General features: G+C 41.8%; 2 protein-coding genes across 9 annotated transcripts in view; one reads left to right on the top strand and one right to left on the bottom strand.

Moving 5' to 3' along the window:
* MTA1 (metastasis associated 1) overlaps positions 1 to 21,079 on the top strand; it is a 229,858-nt gene that overhangs the window by 106,927 nt on the left and 101,852 nt on the right. The gene's annotated exons all lie outside the window — the stretch shown is intronic.
* Positions 1 to 21,079, bottom strand: part of PACS2 (phosphofurin acidic cluster sorting protein 2) — a 74,825-nt gene that overhangs the window by 12,174 nt on the left and 41,572 nt on the right. For 2 of the 8 annotated variants that reach the window (XM_075283044.1, XM_075283046.1), the window contains exons 3-18: positions 20,323 to 20,412; positions 18,508 to 18,633; positions 18,173 to 18,335; positions 17,220 to 17,293; positions 15,195 to 15,251; positions 13,885 to 13,944; positions 12,574 to 12,731; positions 11,562 to 11,652; positions 5,791 to 5,850; positions 5,626 to 5,697; positions 4,360 to 4,478; positions 4,135 to 4,267; positions 3,743 to 3,847; positions 2,753 to 2,859; positions 2,042 to 2,196; positions 649 to 759 (exon numbers count right to left, since the gene is read on the bottom strand). In XM_075283044.1, coding sequence (XP_075139145.1) covers positions 649 to 759; positions 2,042 to 2,196; positions 2,753 to 2,859; positions 3,743 to 3,847; positions 4,135 to 4,267; positions 4,360 to 4,478; positions 5,626 to 5,697; positions 5,791 to 5,850; positions 11,562 to 11,652; positions 12,574 to 12,731; positions 13,885 to 13,944; positions 15,195 to 15,251; positions 17,220 to 17,293; positions 18,173 to 18,335; positions 18,508 to 18,633; positions 20,323 to 20,412 — 1,681 coding nt within the window. Of the gene's footprint in view, positions 1 to 648; positions 760 to 2,041; positions 2,197 to 2,752; positions 2,860 to 3,742; positions 3,848 to 4,134; positions 4,268 to 4,359; positions 4,479 to 5,625; positions 5,851 to 11,561; positions 11,653 to 12,573; positions 12,732 to 13,884; positions 13,945 to 15,170; positions 15,252 to 17,219; positions 17,294 to 18,172; positions 18,336 to 18,507; positions 18,634 to 20,322; positions 20,413 to 21,079 lie in introns of all 8 variants that reach the window. The other 6 variants (XM_075283040.1, XM_075283041.1, XR_012717263.1 and 3 more) reach the window with 4 other exon arrangements.

Here is a 21,079-nt window from a genome sequence, read left to right as displayed (position 1 = left end):
ATAAAAAGGAAAGAGTGGAGTTGTCCCGTTCCAGAGGAAGGAGCGCAGACCCACCATATTAACATTCATTGGTTCCTCTCCTAGGAAGCGCAAACCGTCCATTTTCCTTCTCCTCACCAAATGTGATACATTTTGGTGCCTGCCCATTGGGTAAGCAAACGAGAGAGGGAAATTTACTTAGTGTCTCTGTTTTGGCTTCAACAAGCACTCCTTACAAGCACTTTGATGTCACGTTCACTGGTCACATGGTACAGTAGCAATTCAGTGGGGCTGAGCTGCTATACCCAAGACTGAATTGTGAAGAGGCCGCAGCACTCACTCATACACTACTGCCTAGCCTCTCAAACAATCAATATACAAGTCCCAGAAATTTTGTTATTACAGGTTATTTGACACACGTAAGATGGCTGAAAGCTTCCCCGAACACTAGAATAGGTGTCCTGAGCCCACCACTCCTCCTTACACACACAAACACATTGCCGCCGCAGCAGACGAGCTTGCACCCTTGTTGCAGTGTTTATGTATGGAAGCAGCAGGGCGCACACGTATTCACAGAGCCATTTATAACCCCTCACCACAGTAATGCAGTAAGGGGTTAGCAATTATTAATGGGATCCATCGATAGGAGATTATATATATTATTAGTACCTGAGGTTTGTGCATCCAGTTTTGTGAATAGTTCTCTCCAAGCTAAGTCCTGAAAGAGGTTGTTGTACTTGTAGTCCACCGTGCCCAGGTATTTGGCTACTGGATTAGAGCCTGTAAAAAACAAAACCGTTAAGATCATATTGACCTTAAGAAGCTCATAAGGAGGGTGGGGCGTCTGGCTAACATAGGGTACATACATTGAGAAATAGAGCTGAAGCGAGAGGACAGGACGTGCACCAGCAGTCACACGTCCCAGTAAAGGGATTGCCGCTTTCCAAGTCCGCTCGTTGTTACTGAGTATATATTTTATGCTTTTATTACTACATAGATTGTTTTATGCCTTTGTTATGTAACACAGAAATCAGCCTAGAAGGGAATTCAGTCTTATAATGGTAAAAAGACTAAAACTTCATGGTCTTGCCACATATGCGTTTCAACACACCTGTCTGAACTCTTATGTGGGTAAACACAGCACCCGCCAGCAACCCCCAGGGAACCCTCTATATTTAGAACAAGCCTTTGCTATTCCAGCATATCAGTAAGGAACATGATGTAATGTGAAGTTTGTGTTTATTTGTTCCCTGCAATTTCTATATCATATTTCACAATGCCAAAAGCGCACACCTGTCCCTAGAGAAGATCGTGTTCTCATTTCCCTCTCACTATGGAACAAACGTACAAGGAAAGGTGGGATTATCCTATAGATTATATTCAATACCAATGCAAGTCATTTTCTATAATAAAATCACATTTCTATCATTTCCTATATAGAATCAGCCTCCTCCTCCTTCTGGCAGCTGACAAGACCGTCGCCTTCTTACTTCCTCTGCAGATGCAGCCATTTCAGCTACATTGCTTCTCTCTTGACAAACAGGGCAGAAACCTATTTCTATTGGCTGTCCTGCAGTAAACAGAGGATCGGGCATACCGATACACGGCTGTGGAGAGGATGACTGAGCATGTACATCCACCAGCACTCATCTGATTAGGTGGTCACACATACTGCCATAAACTTTCAACACCAGGTGGTGCCATACTATATACGTAAACCTTCGCTGGATCATCTGTAACAGCTTGCAAATGGAAAACCGTGATCTAAGCAATGACTATGATATTTAATGGCGGGGAAGACTCTTTAATAGGTCTTTTTGTGATGTGCCCCATGAAACTGGACAACAAGGGCAATCCACAAACACGAGAACACGTCCATGTTAACTAAGGCCAACTAGAGAGTCTTATGCCAAAGAATTCACAACTTGCTGGCCATTAAGATTGACTGGGTTACCAGTCGGCCATATTTGTTTTCTACAGCTGGCAAACTGAGCAGTGTCGTGAATAAGGTACAGGTTTCATTCATCTCTATGTTAACCACTGAGCCAAGACGGACACTTACCTAACGGGATGATGAGAAACCGCAAGTATCCTAACCAGTCTGGAGTCTTGTGGGACAGCTGCTCCACGAATAGTCTGAGGACAGCACTGAGGTAATTCTGAGCTCCGGCCACAGCAACTTTCACAGGATTTGGTGGTTGTGAATTGCAATTACAACTAAAAGAGGATACGGGTTAGCTCAATACTTCATGTGAAACACCGGCAGTAAAAATCCTCTCAGGTTCAAGTGACGTGAACATTCAGTATGCACATTATAGTCAGGGGGGAGTACAAGGTTCAGGGCTCAAAACTGGTCGCGGTCCTAACCCATGGACCTCACTGATGCCATCAATGTTTCTATGTTATGCAGTAAAGTGCAGCTCTCCCAGAGAACTGTCCCTGCCCCGGGAGCACAGATGGGTTATACACAAGGCGCATCTCTCAGTAAGTACAAAGGCTTTATCTAACACCCCTGGGGTGGACAGGGTATTCATAGGAAGGTTTGGGACACTAAACCACAATGCATTACAACATCCTGGTGTTTAAGTCCCAAACTTGATCCCATGTCCCCTGTAACCAATATTAAAGAGCAGTGGTCCAGTGTAAACATTGTCCTTCAATGATTCCAGGACCTCCTGCCCTTCCACAGATAGAGGAGACTGGGAAGACAAATTAGAAGGGACAGAGTGAAATGAATACAAATGCAGCAGAGACACTGGTAGGAGATACTTACTATCGCTGTATTCTTGATACTATTGTATTAAAAGCAGCTTGTATATCTGCTGGAGAGCATGTGCAGACTAGAGGAAGGTCGTGTTTTTGCAAGATATCTGAAAGAAGCTGAAAGACAGAGACTGGTGAATATACTAAGCACACTAGAAACTACAATTTTAATGGCAAACTAACTTTAAAAAATATGACAGAGAGAGAAGCTGAGCTCTGTGATATATAGGGTTATATGATAGAGGAGAGAAGCTGATCTCTGTGATATATAGGGTTATAGGATAGAGGAGAGAAGCTGAGCTCTGTGATATATAGGGTTATATGATACAGGAGAGAAGCTGAGCTCTGTAATATATAGGGTTATATGATAGAGGAGAGAAGCTGAACTCTGTGATATATAGGGTTATATGATGGAGGAGAGAAGCTGAGCTCTGTAATATATAGGGTTATATGATGGAGGGAGAGAAGCTGAGCTCTGTGATATATAAGGTTATATGATGGAGGAGAGAAGCTGAGTTGTGTGATATATAGGGTTATATGATAGAGGAGAGAAGCTGAGCTCTGTGATATATAGGGTTATATGATACAGGAGAGAAGCTGAGCTCTGTGATATATAGGGTTATATGATACAGGAGAGAAGCTGAGCTCTGTGATATATAGATTTATATGATACAGGAGAGAAGCTGAGCTCTGTGATATATAGGGTTATATGATAGAGGAGAGAAGCTGAGCTCTGTTATATATAGGGTTATATGATACAGGAGAGAAGCTGAGCTCTGTGATATATAGGGTTATATGATTTGGAGAAGTTTTTCTCACTAAAAACTTGAGAGGACTCCTGAGAGAGTGAATGAGTCCTGCATACCCCATCCACGCAGAACCTTTTGTGTACATACTGATACAGAGAACGCAGTTAACCAGCCTGATAAACCTTATTCTTTGCAAATCAGCCCTTTTAGTGGCCTGCAGCATGTTCTCAATATACACTGAGGGCACTAACCTGGCCCTGCCAGTCCGATGTGTTTATAAGGATAATGTTTTCGGGGAGATGGTCGTCTGAAACCAGGATGTGGTTTAGTTGATCATATACAGTTTTTCTTGGAATCTGAAAAAAACCCAAATCAATGCATTAAGGCAAGTTATGATTCTTAAGCATTAAAAAAAAAAATAGTCTTTATATTCTAGAAATATTGTAATGAACCTATTATTTTAAAGTGATCCAATCCCCATTGCACAGATCAGATTTCCCTTTCCAGTTCTTTAAAGATTTTTATGGTTTTTACATACAGTAGTCCAAATGAAGTGAAAAACTGACAACTGATCTAAGAGACAACTAGCTTTACCAATGTGTCCCGGTTGCAGAGATTTCGGTGCCATTGGTTGTGACTGTACCTGGAGATGATTCCGAGTATCCGGTGACCGCTCATTATCAAGGCTATTCGCTCTCTCATTTTGAGGTCGGGATGCTTGCCTTTCTTTTAAGGATGTGCTTCTACCCCGGCGTCCCGTTTGCTTTCCTTCAAAACTGTAGTATATAAGAAGCAGTCTAAGCCTTTGCTGCAATACACTGCACGCCAAACCTCCCCCCACCAAACAAGAAAGGTGTACAGTATTTACCGAGTAGAAGGAATGATCAGGGATTCAGTCTTTGTTATCTTTCCACTTGGGGGTAACTTCTCCACGAAAACATCCAGCGTGGAAAGTTCAATATCCTGTGCATCTTGCTGTGTGGTATCCTATAGGAGAAAAACGTAAAAATAAAAATATTAATCTAGCAGCGGCACAGCAGGTATTATACTAAGAATGTGATGGCGAACCTTTTAGAGACAGAGTGCCCAAACTGCAACCCAAAACCCACTAATTTATCACAAAGTGCCAACATGGCAATTTAACCTTAATGTGTGGATTCACAATGGCAGACAATTACGGATCTGCAAAATATGGTCATGTGAATGGGGCTTTATAGAGCTTTCTGCTCCACTGTGACCCCCACACAGTACAATCTGCTCCACAGTGGTCCCCACACAGTATAATCTGCTGCACAGTGGTCCCCACACAGTATAATCTGCTGCACAGTGGTCCCCACACAGTATAATCTGCTGCACAGTGGTCCCCACACAGTATAATCTGCTGCACAGTGGTCCCCACACAGTATAATCTGCTGCACAGTGGTCCCCACACAGTACAATCTGCTCCACAGAGACCCACACACCGTCCAATCTGCTTCACAGTGATCCCCACACAGTCCAAACTGCTTCACAGTGACCCCACACACAGAACAATCTGCTCCACAGTAGCCTCCACACAGTACAATCTGCTCCACTGTGACCTCCACATAGTATAATCTGCTCCACAGTGGCCACAACACAGTACAATCTTTTCCACAGATGGGTGCCCAAAGAGAGGGCTCTGAGTGCCACATCTGGCACCCGTGCCATAGGTTCGCCATCACGGTACTAAGAGATCATGAACTAACACTGGTCACTACAACATCTCTGGGGGGGAGGGGGGGTGGTAGTGAGGATAAGAAGCATTGGCAATAGGGCGTACAGTCATTTATTTCTAATCTAGTACCTAATACTGCAACATACCGAATCTGTCATATCACAGGACAACCCCAAAGTGTGTAACAGCAGAGATGGAAGGAAAAAGAGGTGACCTTGTTAGGTTACAGGTACCCAAGTACTATCAGCTTAGGCAAATCTATGCCATCCACCAACTTCCTTTTAAAGGGAGTCTGTCAGTATTAGGTTCATGTATTAAAAGGTTAACTAAAATGAAACACTAATGAAACATGATCTATATGATATAGTGAAAGTGTGAAGAAGGGACGTGATAAACGTGAAGGCTAAATGCTATACAAATCTGCAAAGCCTGACATACCAACGATACAGTGTCAGATATGGTCTCGGGTGAATGCTTCGGTAAGGACGTCCGTCGTTCAGCATCCTCAAGCTGAGAAAGTAAACAGACATGAGTCCAATAGGTAACATGTAACGTGTATACATGGCGTACGACTTGCGTTCTGTGTAGCTCCTTTTCACTTACATCAGTGTTTGCAGATTGAGAGAGGTCACGATGAGGTTTCTCAAAGTGGACATTGCTATTCTGCAAAGGAAAGGGAGACAAATATTGAAAACAGAAATTGGGACAAATACATTTTAACCACATGAGGACCGCCGTACGTAAATTTACGGCCTCATGTGCTGGTACCTAAAGACCGGACTATTGCCGAAATACGTCCGGCCTTTAGGTACCTTTCTGGCGGGGGGAGGGGTGCGGGGGGGACAGGGGTTAGGTGTTACTAACACCTAACCCCTTCCTCCATAACGTCCAGTCGGAACTGAGTCCGACTGGAAGTTTTAACCCTTTCGATCGCGCCGTGAAACATCACGGCGCGATCGAAAGGCATCCGCCGACAATTGAAGCTGATCGGCACCCCCCGCGGCGAGATCGGAGGGTGCCGATAGCAGTAAAAGGTAGTCTGGGGTCTGGCCAGTGACCCCAGACTGCCCGGAGCCCCCACATACCTGGTGATCCTGCCAGGACCTTCTGATGTCAGGCTGTGCGTCTACACAGCCTGACATCCTGCTACGGAATGCCATGTGGGACACCTGCAGGCTGTGTCTCACATGGCATTCTATATCAGCAAAGTATTGCTGATTGAAGTGTCCTAAATGGACACATGAAAAAGTAAAAAAAAATGTAAAAAAAATAAAATGAAGTGTATGAAAAAAATTAATAAAGTTATAAAGCCCAAAAATCCCTTTTTCTCAATAGAAAATGAATTATATAAAAAAAGAACTCAAAAGTAATAAAAACAATGCATATTTGGTATTGTCGCGTCCGTAACAATCTGTACAATAAAACGGAAATAATATTTAATGTACACGGCGAACGCCGGAAAAAAAAAACGGAAAAAACTCGCCGGAAGTAATGATTTTTCGCCATCTCACCATACAAAATATGCTATAAAAAGTGATCAAAAAGTCATATGCATCCGACAACAGTACCAATAAAAAGCGCAGGTTGTCCCGCAAAAAATAAACCCTCAACCAACTCTGTCAACCGAAAAATAAAAATGTTACGCCTCTTAGAAGATGCGATGCAAAAAACATTGATTTATGTCCCCAAATGTGTTTTTCCTCTGCAGAACTAGTAACACATAAAAAAATACTATAAATGAGGTATCGCCGTAACCGTACCGACCCGCAGAATAAAGGGAACATGTTACTTATACTGTACGCTGCATGGCGCAAAATTAAAAAAGTAAAACTCAATGCCAGGATTGATTTTTTTTTTAAAATCCTGCAAAAAAGGGTTAATAAAATGTATTCAATAAGATGTAGACACCCAAAAATGGTGTCATTACGAAATGCATCTCATCCCGCAAAGAATAAGCCCTTATATGGCCGCGTCACCAGAAACATAAAGAAAATATAGCATCTCACAATGTGAAGACAAAAACCCTCAAAAATCGCCAAATTATTAGAACACAACTGGGTGCGTCATGTAGGGAATATATAAGCTGTGTGAGCGGATATCAGGGGACACCCCAGATTTACAGCTTATGAGGGAACAGACACCAGAAGTGACCCCTAAAGTGACCCCCAGAGTGACTCCCCCAATCATAGGAGCTACGGGGACATAGTAGGGAATTTGGTGTTTGCAATGTCCTCCGCACAGCTTATACATTCCCTCTTCGCCATCCGCTGTGCAGTCACGTCCGGGATACTAATACTCACTACACCCCCTGATAAATTCTTTGAGGGGTGCAGTTTTCAAAATGGGGTCACTCCTGGTACCCCATGGAATCCACTTTTCTGGTACCTTACAGGCTCTACAAACATGACATGGCGTCCAGATACCAAACATCTGAATCTGTACTCCAAAAGCCGCATCGCGCTCCTTCCCTTCTGCGCCCTGCTGTACGTCCAAACTGCAGTTTATGACACATGTATGACACATGTATGACACTGGTGTACCCCCGGATAACGGACATAATGTCATATGTGGGTATAAACTGATACTAGGGCCCAGCCAGACACAGAAGGGAAGAAGGGTCATTTGGTTTTTGGAGCACAGACGGTTTGGTTTTTGGATGCCATGACACTTTTGTAGAGCTGAAACGCCAGTAATTTGGAATCCCCTGATAAATTACCTTATTTTGGAAACTACACCCCTGAAGGATTTATCCAGGGGTACAGAGAGCATTTTTAACCCCCAAGTGTTGCTATAACTTTATATATATAACTATAACTGTAGTGGATTGTGAGAGGTGAAAATGACCATTTTTCCAGGAATACGTCCTTTCAGTGCGTAATATGTTGTGCCCACCTTGTATCAGAGATGAACGCTCTAAAAGCTGTTGTGCCCGGGATACCCGTTTAACAGTTTTTGGAGTGTCTCTGCTGACATAAGTCGGGCACAACATGTTGCACACTGAAATGGCAAATCTGTAAAATTTTCATTTTTAACTTCTCTATCAGTTGCGATTTCATTTCTGGAAACTAAATAAATGCAACACTCAAGGGTTAAAAATTCTCGCTACACCACTTGATAAATCCCATCAGTGGGCTAGTGTCCAAAATAGGGTGACATGTCTGCGGATTCCACTTTATTGGCAATTCAGGGGCTTTGCAAAAGTGGCAAAAAAAACCAAACTGTGCTCCAAAAACCAAAATAGCGCTCCTTCCCTTCTGTCCCCGGTTGTGCCCAAACAGCCATTTATACCCACATATGGCATTAAGTACGTTATCCGGGGTACACCAGTGTCATACATGTGGGCATACACTGCTATTTGGGTACCCAGCAGGGTGCAGATGTGAAGGAGCAATATGTGCTTTTGGAGTGCAGATTTAGATTCTTCGTTTTTGGACACCACGTCACATTTGCAGAGACCCTAAAATTGCCCCTACAAAATGGGGTCACTTCTTGGTGAATTCCAGTTTACTGGAACCTCCAGGGCTCTGCAAAAACAACATGGCGCCCAGAGGGTCCCTCTAAATCTCTACCCCAAAAGCTAAAACGCACAGTGGTCCTTCCCTTCTGAGCCCTGCTGTGTGCCCAAGCAGCAGTTTACACCCACATATATAATTTTTTGACCCCCGGGATGGCCCACTTAATAGTTTTAGGAGTGCAGGTCTCTGACAACACAAAGTGGGTGCAACGTATTGGGCACCGAAATGGCATATTTTTAAAAATTTCAATTTTCATTTTGTACATTAATTTTTGGGAAGCATTTTAGGCTCAAAATGATAATACCCCTTGATACATTCCTTGACAGGTGTAGTTTCTAAAATGGGGTCACTTTTGAGGGGTTTCCATTGTATTGATACTTTAGGGGCTCTGCAAATGCGACATGGCACCTGAAAACTATTCCAGCAACATCTGCCCTCCAAAATCCAAATAGCGCTCTTTCCATTCTGAGCCCCAGCATGTACCCATACAGCAGATTTTGGCCACATATGGGGTATTGCCGTGTTCAGAAGAAATTGTGTAACAAACTGTGGGGGGCTTTTAATTCTTAAACTATTTGCAAAATTAAAACTATGGCGCTAAATGGACGATTTATTGGGAAAAAAAGTAATTTTTCATTTTCACGTCCCAATGTTAATAAAATCTGTGAAACACCTGTGAGGCCAAAATACTCACTCTACCCCTAGACAAATTCTGTGAGGGGTGTAGTTTCCAAAATGGGGTCACTTATAGGGGGTTTCCACTGTATTGGTACTTTAGGGGCTCTGCAAATGCGACATGGGACCTGAAAAATATTCCAGCAAAATCTGCCCTCCAAAAGCCAAATAGCCCTCTTTCCATTCTGAGCCCCGCCATGTTCCCATACAGCAGATTATGACCACATATGGGGCATTTCTGTGTTCAGCAGAATTTGTGTAACGAACTTTATGGAGCTTTTTCTCGTTTATCCTCTTGTGAAAATTAAAAATTTGGGGCTAAATTGACAGTTTGTTGGAAAAAAAGTAATTTTTCATTTTCATGGCCCAATGTTAATAAAATCTGTGAAACAGCTGTAGGGTCAAAATGCTCACTCTACCCTTTAATATGTTCTGTGGGGGGTATAGTTTCCCAAATGGGGTCACTTTTAGGAGGTTTCCACTGTATTGGTACTCTAGGGGCTCTGCTAATGCGACATGGCACCTAAAATTATTCCAGCAAAATCTGCCATCCAAAAGCCAAATAGCGCTCCTTCCATTCTGAGCCCCGCCATGTTCCCATACAGCAGATTATAGCCACATATGGGGTATTGCCGTGTTCAGGAGAAATTGTTTAACAAACTGTGGGGGGCTTTTACTCCTTTAACCCCTTGTGAAAATGAAAACTTTGGAGATAAAGTGACATTTTAGTAATTTTTCATTTACACATCCCAATGTTAGTAAAATCTGTGAAACAACTGTAGGGTCTAAATGCTGACTATACCCCTTGATGAATTCTGTGAGGCGTGTGGATTCTAAAATGGGGTCACTTTTGGGGGGTTTCCATTGTTTTGGTACTCTAGGGTCTCTGCAAATAAGGCATGGCGCTGAAAATTATTCCAGCAAAATCTGCTGTTCAAACACCCAGTGTCGCTCCTTCCCTTCCATGCACTGCCGTGTGCCCAAAAATCAGTTTACACCCACATGTGGGGTATTTCTGTGCACGGGAGAAATTGCACAATAAACTGTCAGATGCATTTTCTCCTTCAACCCTTTGTGAATGTGTTAATTTTGGGTCTAAATGAATGTATTAGTGAAAAAAAATGAAATGTCTAAATTTCACTGCCATATTATTTTTATTCTTATGAAATGCTTAAAGGGTTAACAAACATCCCAAATGCTGTTTTGAATAATTTGAGGGGTGCAGTTTTGAAAATGGGGTAATTTATGGGGGTTTCTATTATACAGGCCTTTATAATTACTTTCAGAACTGAAGTGGTCCCTAAAAAATTGGTTTGGAGAATTTTCTTGTAAATCTGGAAAATCGCTGTTACACTTGTAAGCCTTGTGACGTCCAAAATAAATTAAAAGACAATCAAAATATGATGCCAATATAAAGCAGAGATATGGGAGATAATATTTATTCATGTATTTGGATGGTATGACTATCTGCCTGAAAAGCAGATAATTTCACATTTTGAAAATTGCAATTTTTTTCAAATTTCCATCAAATTTCCTAGTTTTTTTATAAATAAATGCAAAAATATTGATTAGTGTTTACCACTAACATGAAGTATAATGTGTTACAAGAAAACAATCTCAAATTCATTTGTGTAAGTTAAAGTGTCTCAAAGTTATTGCCATTTAAAGTGACACACGTCAGTTTTGAAAAAAGAGGCCTGGTCTTTAACATACTTTTGGGCCTGGTCCTTAACCGGTTAAACAAATTACTGCTCACAATGCTTTATTACAAAAAAAAAAAAAATTACATTTATTTCAGCTTATATACAGTTTTTCCCTGCCACAATATAGGTTAGCTATGGATGCGCTTAGTGGACAATAACAATAACAGGCATTTATAAAGTATTATTATGGATACATTGGCTAAAAATGGTATTTATCGGCAGAGTTCCGATCCCTTGCCAATGTGCGACACTATTAAATGGCCATAATTCAGGCCTTTTACAAACAAGAGAGCTACTAAAGGAGGTGACACTGAATTAACACATTCTATAGGGTCAGTGCCCCCCCATTATTATTAGAGTGGAGTCAGCAGTTTCTTGGACCTATAAATTCTCAGCTGATCATAATCTGAAGGATAAATGCTGCAAATCCATTAAGCTGTCAATGCACACAAGTAGCCATGTCACAAAGAGATCTACTTACGGGGCTTGGCAATTCTTTCTGGCTTCTTATGCTGTGCAGGCTTCCAATCTCTGTTTGAGAGCTGGAGTGTGAGAGACCCTCAAAGTAAGGCCTAGGGCGGCACAGAAACACAGTCAGTGCATGGAGGGGAAAAAAACAAGCAGACATCTCACCAATTCTATGACCTAGGCCCGTGATGGCAAACCTATGACACTTTGGAGCCCTCTCTTTGGGCACCCATCTGTTGAACAGATTGGACTGTGTGGGGGCCACCATGGAGCAAACTGTACTGTGTGGGGGCCACTGTGGAGCAGATTGTACTGTGTGGGGGCCACTGTGGACCTGTTTGAACTGTGTGGGGCCATTGTGGAGCTGATTGTACTGAGTGGGGGCCACTATGGAGTATATTATACTGTGTGGGGGCCACTATGGAGTATATTATACTGTGTGGGGGCCACTATGGAGTATATTATACTGTGTGGGGGCCACTATGGAGTATATTATACTGTGTGGGGGCCACTATGGAGTATATTATACTGTGTGGGGGCCACTGTTGAGCAGATTGTACTGTGTAGGGTTCACAGTGGAGTAGAAAGCTCTATAAAGCCCCATTAATATGACCATATTTTGCAGGTCTGTAAGTGTGTGCGCAATTGTGGACCGCACATTTTTAAGGTTAAATTGCCCTGTTGGCACTTTGTCATAAATTAGTGGGTTTTGGGTTGCAGTTTGGGCACTCGGTCTCTATAAGGTTCGCCATCACTGCCATAGGCAAACAAGCTCTAAAGGGGTTTTCGTGTCGCGTATTAGGTTATATATGTTGCATTGGTTAATATATACACACACATAAATTATGGACATACACTTGCAGAACACCATAGAGAACGAGTGGTTTACTCCATTTTGGGGGTTAGATTTATATTGGAACATGCAATATTTTTATGTGTATGTTAGGGATCTATCAGTTTACCTATAACCAGTAATAACCAATAGACAATATTAGCATTCAGGAGTTATTTGCAGCAGTTCTCACTTTAATTTTGGTTTGGGTGTGCTGAGGACACTGTCATCATCTTCCATTTCAGGTCCGCTATCACTTGGGTTTTCTATATCCAGGGTGTCGTACAATAAGTCCATATCCTCCTCCACCTCCGGCACGTGCTCCCCTGGGTCCTGTTCAGAGTCAAGCACCTAGGAATATTAGTACAGAAATTGAAATTGCTCGCCTCAGTTTATTCTTAGGAAAATCCGATTTATACCACAGCATGAAACACTTTAAAAGAGGTTATATCAGGACATGTATTTATCCTCTATTCAAAGGTATAGAGGATAAGTTACCTGATAGGTGGAGGTCTGACCGCCGAGACCCCCACCAACTGAATGTAGGGGTGATTGGTGCTCCTATTCAGTTCAATGGAAGCACCAGATATAGTTGCGGAGAGAAAGGACCTCCCAATCTAGTCTAGTGGAATAACCCTTTAAGGATTTCAACGAATTCACACCTTTGTAGTAATGATTATTTCATGCCTGTCATCAGATTATACCACGCCTATGTAAACTCTTCTACTAAGCAAAATGCTACAGAAAATATGTCACGCGGATACAATTTATGAGCCAACTACATTCAAGAGAGGGTCCGGTCCCCCCCTATACATAAGTAACAGCTGGCCGCTGTGTTTCCGCATAACCAACAACCCATCAATCACTATGGAAGGCATGGCTCACCTCATGAATACATCGGACTCATTGGTGATCTGGGAATACAGCAAATACAGCTTATACTGAATCACTCCTGCCCCCTCGGGGGGCAAATAATAGAAAGGTTCCGGTGACAACGAGCATTGCATGACAGTCATCACTAGCCTTCTTCCTCTACTAGCAGGTTCAAAAGCAGACTCACCACAGGTTTAGGGTGGGTTCGCTATCCATTTCATCGGATGAGAGCAATGGACATTAAATGACAGAACCAGATGGAGCTCCCTTTGTCAGGGGTCGGTCTACATTCAGCCATATGCAAATAAAACATGACAGAAGATGGCATCTGTTATGCTGTTTACATTAGAGCCTATGAAAATTTACACCTGGGGTGGTTGGGTGCTGTGTACGGTTAATGTCCGTTGCGGTCACAAATGACAGCAATGGATATTAACAACGGTAGCCTTACTGGAGAGTAAGCCCTAATCTGCATCATTATTAAAAAGGCTTATATCTATGGAATGGCAGAAGAAATTGGGATGTAACAAACACCAAATGCACAGGGTGACGGTGCCTATCAGAGAATGTATGTCATTGGACTTTTCAGACCCGGTTAAAGGTCCTATTTAAGGAATAATATAAAATGTACCTCATCGGAAACTTTAAACCTTCGTAACAGGGCGACCACTTTCTGCTTGAAGTTCTGTTGCTGTAAATAAAAGTTGACATCCATAACTTTCTATCAGATAGTCGAACACCAACAATCACAATGGCAAGCGCCAACGCACAACGCACCGATAGGATTGCTCTATCTGGCCGTCGGATGGACCAGTTTGGGTTTGGCTAATGCCAGGAGAACATTACCCGCCTGACTGCATTGGTTTGTCAGAGGGATAACGCAATGGAAGAACCCCACTGGTACGTAAAGAGCCCTAACCTCAACCCTGTGGGGGAAATTAGGACAGAGACCGGCACCAATGGCCTCTCGTTCAACATCCATGGCCTGACCTCACAGCCGACGATAAGGCCAATATTAATACTGACATGATAATGACATATTTAGGTTCGATATAAAAGCACATTTGATATTCTTATGCGTAGTTATGGAGAACTTTGGGACAAAATTAGGATTTGATTTAGCGCTAAATGTCAAAATGAACGCTCATCAACTGAAGCATTAAATATTATAAATGCAATAAAATAAAATGGTTATATTTTACTATATTAGTGGATTAAAGTAGACATGTCATTGTGCAAAAGCACGGTAAAAGATAGGCAACCATGACAGGCAATGTACATTGGCAGTGTAGGGGGGCGCCAAATTCATCGACAGGGCGCAGCTACTTGCTTGGGCCTTCTCTTGCAACCTTGGCTTCTCCTATGAAGATCCAAGCAAGATTCCTTCCCCCCGAAGTCATGAACAGAGTGAAGTCTGCGGACTGGTGCAGCTCCATTATTGTTAACGTGGTTTCCTAGGACTTACATTCTTAGAACGGGTCATCCATTCACAAGGGGTAAACGCTGTGTGATTCAGGTGACCCTAACCTATCTATCTGCAGGGTTAGGTTGATATGCTGGACTGCCTTTAATGTTGTGCAGAACATAAGCTTACAAAGTAATCTAGGCTTTGATATGGAATAGATACTGATAAAACATAACATTTTATTATTATTATTATTATTATTATTTATTTATATAGCACCATTAATTCCATGGTGCTTTACATTTGGAATTGCTATCTATGCATGGAGAATTTGGATGTAAATAGTTAGACTATAGGAAGTGACACTATTTGTGTAATATCATTGACAATGACATGTCCACTGAAAACCAAGTTAATGCGACTGCAGGGGACGACAAGCGGCCGTACACAATAATGGCCGACACAGTATACACCACAACCCTTCCAAGTTAGTGTAAGTAATGTAAACCGACCCGAGTTATGGACGTTGTTCTTACTATCGTTCTTCGCTGCTTCTTTGGTTTCCCCACATCAAATTCATCATCATCCAGGTCCTGCAGTGAAAGATTATAAGTAAAAACGTGAGTTAATGGAGTAGAATATACCATCAATGTATGATCAGAGGTGCTCCAACCACTTTGCCTTCATTCAAGTGTCCATTTGGTAATACTAATCCTGATATATATATATATATATATATATATATATATATATATTTATATAGCCTCCTCAGAACATCATGTGACGTCCTACCGTACTTTATCACCACCATTGCCACTTCAGTCAAGCGTATAGAAGTGGTGACAGCGGTCATAACCCCACAAACTGAAAACCCTAGCAATATATAATACAGTTATATATGGTCACTGGCAATACAGACATAACTAATACATATGACATACATATAACATATAACAAGCACACTCAATTCAGTGAATTTTTTTCCCTCCTTTTATTCTCATTTTTCCTATACAGATCCGTGTAACGCCTTCTCTTATTCTAGTGCCTTTACTCTTCACATTTGGTAACTATCTTGGTGCATTGTTGAGGCATCTGACTATCATTAGTATATTTATATCTATTTTATGCGTCCCATTGGTGACTACATAACCTACTGCCCACACAATGGGTGTGATCCCGGGTCCTCCCTTCACTTAATTGTCTGACATACATTTTTGTGGCCCATATTCTTTTTTTTGGGTTATTAATAAACCTCATCATTATTCCTATCTATGGGTGTGCACCTCTATTTTATATACCTCCCTATCTGACGTATCCTTATAAGCACCTTCTGGTAACTACACGTTTGATGACCAGCTCAGCAAAATCTGAAGGTATATTATATTTTTGCAAATATAATAAATAATAATAATAATAATAATAATGTTTATTATTGTTGTTATTATTAATTATCAGATAATAATCTAATAATAATAATAATAATAATATTTATTGTTATTATTAATTATCAGATAATAATCAAATATAATATAATATAATAATAATCCTTAATAATAATGATAATATATAATCATTTAATAATAATAATAATAATAATAATAATAATAAATAATTTTATTAAAATAAAATTGATTTAAAATTTTTGTACATTTAAATAAATATTTGATTACAAATTAAAAATGCTGATCTAAATCTGGTTATGTTAAGGATCGGCACTTTAGCCTGCTTTGACTTGGGAAATACAGCTTCTAAGGGAGCCATATTTGTATTGTGTTTGTCATGTTTATGTAACAAGAATCCATAAAATTGGTCATTTCTACAAATAAAACTTCATTTTTTAGATTAAAGATTAAGAACAGCAGCTCCATTTCGTTTCATTGTACGATGAATGACTTATATTCCTCTTTAGTGTTTACAGCAGACTGACTAAATTCTTGCCATAGGCGTGATAGGCAAACATCCATGCTTGTTCACTACCCTACAACTACAAAGCACACAAACAGCTGGCCGACAGATGGAAGGATGCGCCTATGAAGTTAATGAAAACTAAAGTGCGGAGGAGCAGATCCTCCATCCACCAGTGACATGTTCTTACTATTTGTCCAGCTGTACATCGCACCTAAATAGGAAGGAAATCATAAAAGGTCTTTGGTTTAAAGGGAGCCGGTCAGTAGTTGTATGCTGCCTGAATCAGCAGGACATCCCTACTTGGTCCCTAAGATACCCCTTTCCGCTTTTCACTAGCAAAGCTCATGACATGCCTTTTTCTAAGTGCAAAGCCATTAGTAAATTTGCGCCAAGGTCTTAAAAATGAGACTGACATGAGCAGTACTGTCCATTGGGTGACTTCACCGTCCAGGCTCAATTTCATTGACAGGTCTCTCACTATATGGACTATAGGAGTCAATGAGAATGAGCTGAGACAGACGTACAAGATAGCTTAGTATTAAAGGGAGCCTGTCTAAGTTAGGACAGCCAGAAAATTCGGACAGAATCGTTTAACAATATCTGGGTAAAGGTACGGCACGTTGTGGATCAGCCTTCTGTAGGTCGTCCCATACCTGGCCTTGTACAGCATCATCACTGGCTTCCTGCTCTGAAGAAAAACTCTCATATTCCTCTTCAGAATAATTATCTGCAAAAAAATATAATAATAATAAATAATAATAATAATAATAATAATAATAATAATAATCTAAACAGTACCATCATTAATAAAATGAAAAAAAAAAAAAAAAAATTGGGGTTAGTTTTGTACAAAAATCTAAAAATGGCAGCTCTTGGGCACTGCAGTAATTCATTTACCTAGTTTTAATGACCAAAAGTAACCTGCAGGACCGTGTGATCTAAAGCAGGCAATGACAGCTGTAAGCCGATTATGGCTGTCATTGGCGGGTTTAGACTGGTCGCCCTTCACCACTGAAAGTAGGTCAATGACCGAGAGTTACTAGATGGACAAGTGTCCAAATAGCCAAATAAACGATTCTTTAACAATATATCGGTTCACTTTTGATTCGGGCTGTTTATTCTGAATGCCGATTTGAGCCTATTTTTTTTTTTTCCCCTAGGCTTTTAATGTTGATGCCGGGTGTTCATATTGATAACTTGCCCTGAAGACAGGTCATCAATACTGAAAGGCCGGAAAACTCCTTTTATATATTTTATGAAATACAGATTATCGTACACGTACAACACCATTTTGCAAATGTAAATCAGTGTAAGCGGCCATTTTCTTGTGGCCCGGGCAAGCACAGTCGGCTCTGCCCCAGGACTAGAAGATTGAAACCCAGGCTGTTACAGAAAAAGATGGAGGCAGCGCTGGAGATTTCTCTTGCCGCTTTGGAGACCACCCCCAGTGCTGCGCGAGGACTCATTTGCATACCGAAGAAAACCCAGATTTGTACTGAACGCGGAGAAGACATCTAAAGGTAGGAGAAGAATAGCCTTTCTTAAGGCTATTCCTACATGTTAGTGAGAAAAAAAAATAGCATTTTAATGAGGTTTACAGACGTACCTGTGGATTTTATCTTCTGGCTGGTATTCATGGCACTGTCTTCATGATCGATCGGCTGACTAGAGAGTGAAAAGATCCATATTTCAGCCACCTTGGCAGAAGCTTCCTTCATGTTACTAAAAAGGCTTAGCACTTGGCTTCCTTCTGATGGATGCTGCATGACCTGCCATACAAATAGGAAGAAATGATCCCAATAATAATAATATATAGAAGCTCACGCATCTTGTGGAGGATGAGACACCCACTGAAATACCGTACATACTATGGCTTCCCCTGCATCATTTCATGGCTCTTTATGTAGACGAATGGCACATTATACACATAAAACATCTTACCTCGGCCATGTTGATGCATCCAATAGCCAGCGTCTTGTAGCCCAGGATCGTTCGGTTCTTGTACCTTTTCCTCCTTTGCAGCATTATCTGTAGTTTGTTTCCTTCCCTTTTTAGAAAGTGCGGGTACTAATGGAAATAAAAAAAAATGTGGTTTTTTTCCTCCTTAATACTTCAACATTCAATTGTGTAAAATGTCTTTATAACAGGAATTGATAATGATGGTGCGCTGTATCCAGGACCCTGAAAAATACTGCTCTAGATATAATAGGACATGTGTATGAAGACTGATGTGCTACAAAGCAGAACAATGGCTTAAATGTTATTAAACCAATAGGTGGTCGTCCACCCTAAATAGTGGTTGGGGGAATGCTCCGATAGTCCCCATTTTCCCCTATTCACTTTCGCAGCCAGCTCCTCCAAGTGCCAAACTCCTCTGTTAAACTCCTGCATCTGCCATTGCCAGAAATGAAGGACATCCTCTTACATATCACATGGTCACCTCGGCCAGCCAAAACGGTTAAGTTTAGCTATCGCAAATCTGATGTTTGGGCACATTCTCTAAGTGTGCTATTGTGTAGAGATATAGGACTCATCTAGCCCTGCATCAGTAAGGGGTAGATAAACCCTGGGTTAACAAACCTGGCTCTGCTACTCCCGCAGCATGTTCTACAGCACTAGGTCCCGCTCTTCTCCCACATCTCCATACCCAGCACTGCCACTCACTACATCCATGGCTGCTTCTCCTGCATTGCTAGATCTGTCTCCGCTACTCCTGAGTTGCCAAGTCTGACCCTGCTAGTCACGTACCTCCAAATGCCTAGCCTCCCCTGCATCTGCAAGTATGGTTCTTCTCCTGCAATCACTAAGCCCAGCTCTGCTATTCCTGCATCCCCACATTCAGCTCTGCTACTCCCAAATCAAAAAATCCAGCGATGCTTCTGTTTTGCTAAGTCAGTCTCTGCTACCCCTGCATCCCCAAGTCAGTCTCTGCTACCCCTACATCCCCAAGTCAGTCTCTGCTACCCCTACATCCCCAAGTCAGTCTCTGCTACCCCTACATCCCCAAGTCAGTCTCTGCTACCCCTGCATCCCCAAGTCAGTCTCTGCTACCCCTACATCCCCAAGTCAGTCTCTGCTACCCCTACATCCCCAAGTCAGTCTCTGCTACCCCTGCATCCCCAAGTCAGTCTCTGCTACCCCTACATCCCCAAGTCAGTCTCTGCTACCCCTACATCCCCAAGTCAGTCTCTGCTACCCCTACATCCCCAAGTCAGTCTCTGCTACCCCTACATCCCCAACTCAGTCTCTGCTACCCCTACATCCCCAAGTCAGTCTCTGCTACCCCTGCATCCCCAAGTCAGTCTCTGCTACCCCTACATCCCCAAGTCAGTCTCTGCTACCCCTACATCCCCAACTCAGTCTCTGCTACCCCTACATCCCCAAGTCAGTCTCTGCTACCCCTGCATCCCCAAGTCAGTCTCTGCTACCCCTACATCCCCAACTCAGTCTCTGCTACCCCTGCATCCCCAAGTCAGTCTCTGCTACCCCTGCATCCCCAAGTCTGACTCTGCTACTCCTGCTTTTGCCTCTCTCTTCATTGCCAGCACATGTTCCTTTGTCTGGTCCGAGTTTGCATGTATATGGATAGTAGGGAGGAATAGGGAATGCCGTATTGCTTTGTTAGGGGGTATGGAATGATTAAGAGCCATCAAGCGCAGGACTGTGTACATGGAGTGATAAGATGATGGCCCTATATTAGCTGCACAAGGTCCACAGGATTCTATATGTATACATGGGATTTACAATCATTGATACCTGCAGTGAAAAGGTCAGTGCAAGATCAGTTTCCACTTGTCCACTAGGTGGCAGCACAATCTCGTGAGAGCGAAGAATCCGCTTGGATCCCTAGTAAAGAAGAAAATCACAATAAGATCACACTGTAACCCTTCATCCAAAGCACAGCCCAATGATAAACAGATGAATAAATGCATATTAATAAACACTGACATTATAAGAATATATAATAGAATACAAATCTGGCAGCTTTACAAGTGAGGGTAACTGAGTACAACCCATGACAGGTACACTATATTAATTAAACCTATTAATAAACGGCAGTATCAATTAGTCAATGATCTGTCAGCAAAATTTAATGATAGAGGAGTTGTCGCCTCTCCTGACATTCTCTTATACCCAATTCTGGTTTTCTTCAGCATCTTTTCTTTTTGTGTGGATCCTCTATTACTCCTTCAGGCAAATAAACTAACAACAGCGCTTTGTCCCTACGGTCTGATTGTCAGCTCTGATTGGACGGCGTCAGACGGTAAAGGACACCACGCGGAAAACACATGGACTCCCCAAACGGAATACCGAACGCAGATGTGGACCAGACCTAAGTCTCGATATAATATTTGGCTTAGTGGTCAGAATTTTTAGGATTTTTTTATTTTAAATATAGATAGTAACATGGAAACCTTTTTAATTGTTTAAAAATATAGGATTAACATACAAATTGATTATATATATATTTTTTAGGACACTTTCGGGCGACATTTCCTTTAACATGTACCCT

The sequence above is a fragment of the Leptodactylus fuscus genome, chromosome 7 (genome assembly GCF_031893055.1).
Source record: "Leptodactylus fuscus isolate aLepFus1 chromosome 7, aLepFus1.hap2, whole genome shotgun sequence".
Lineage (NCBI taxonomy): Eukaryota > Metazoa > Chordata > Amphibia > Anura > Leptodactylidae > Leptodactylus > Leptodactylus fuscus.
Note: the sequence above shows the minus strand (reverse complement) of the source record. Positions and strands in the feature narration are given on the sequence as shown.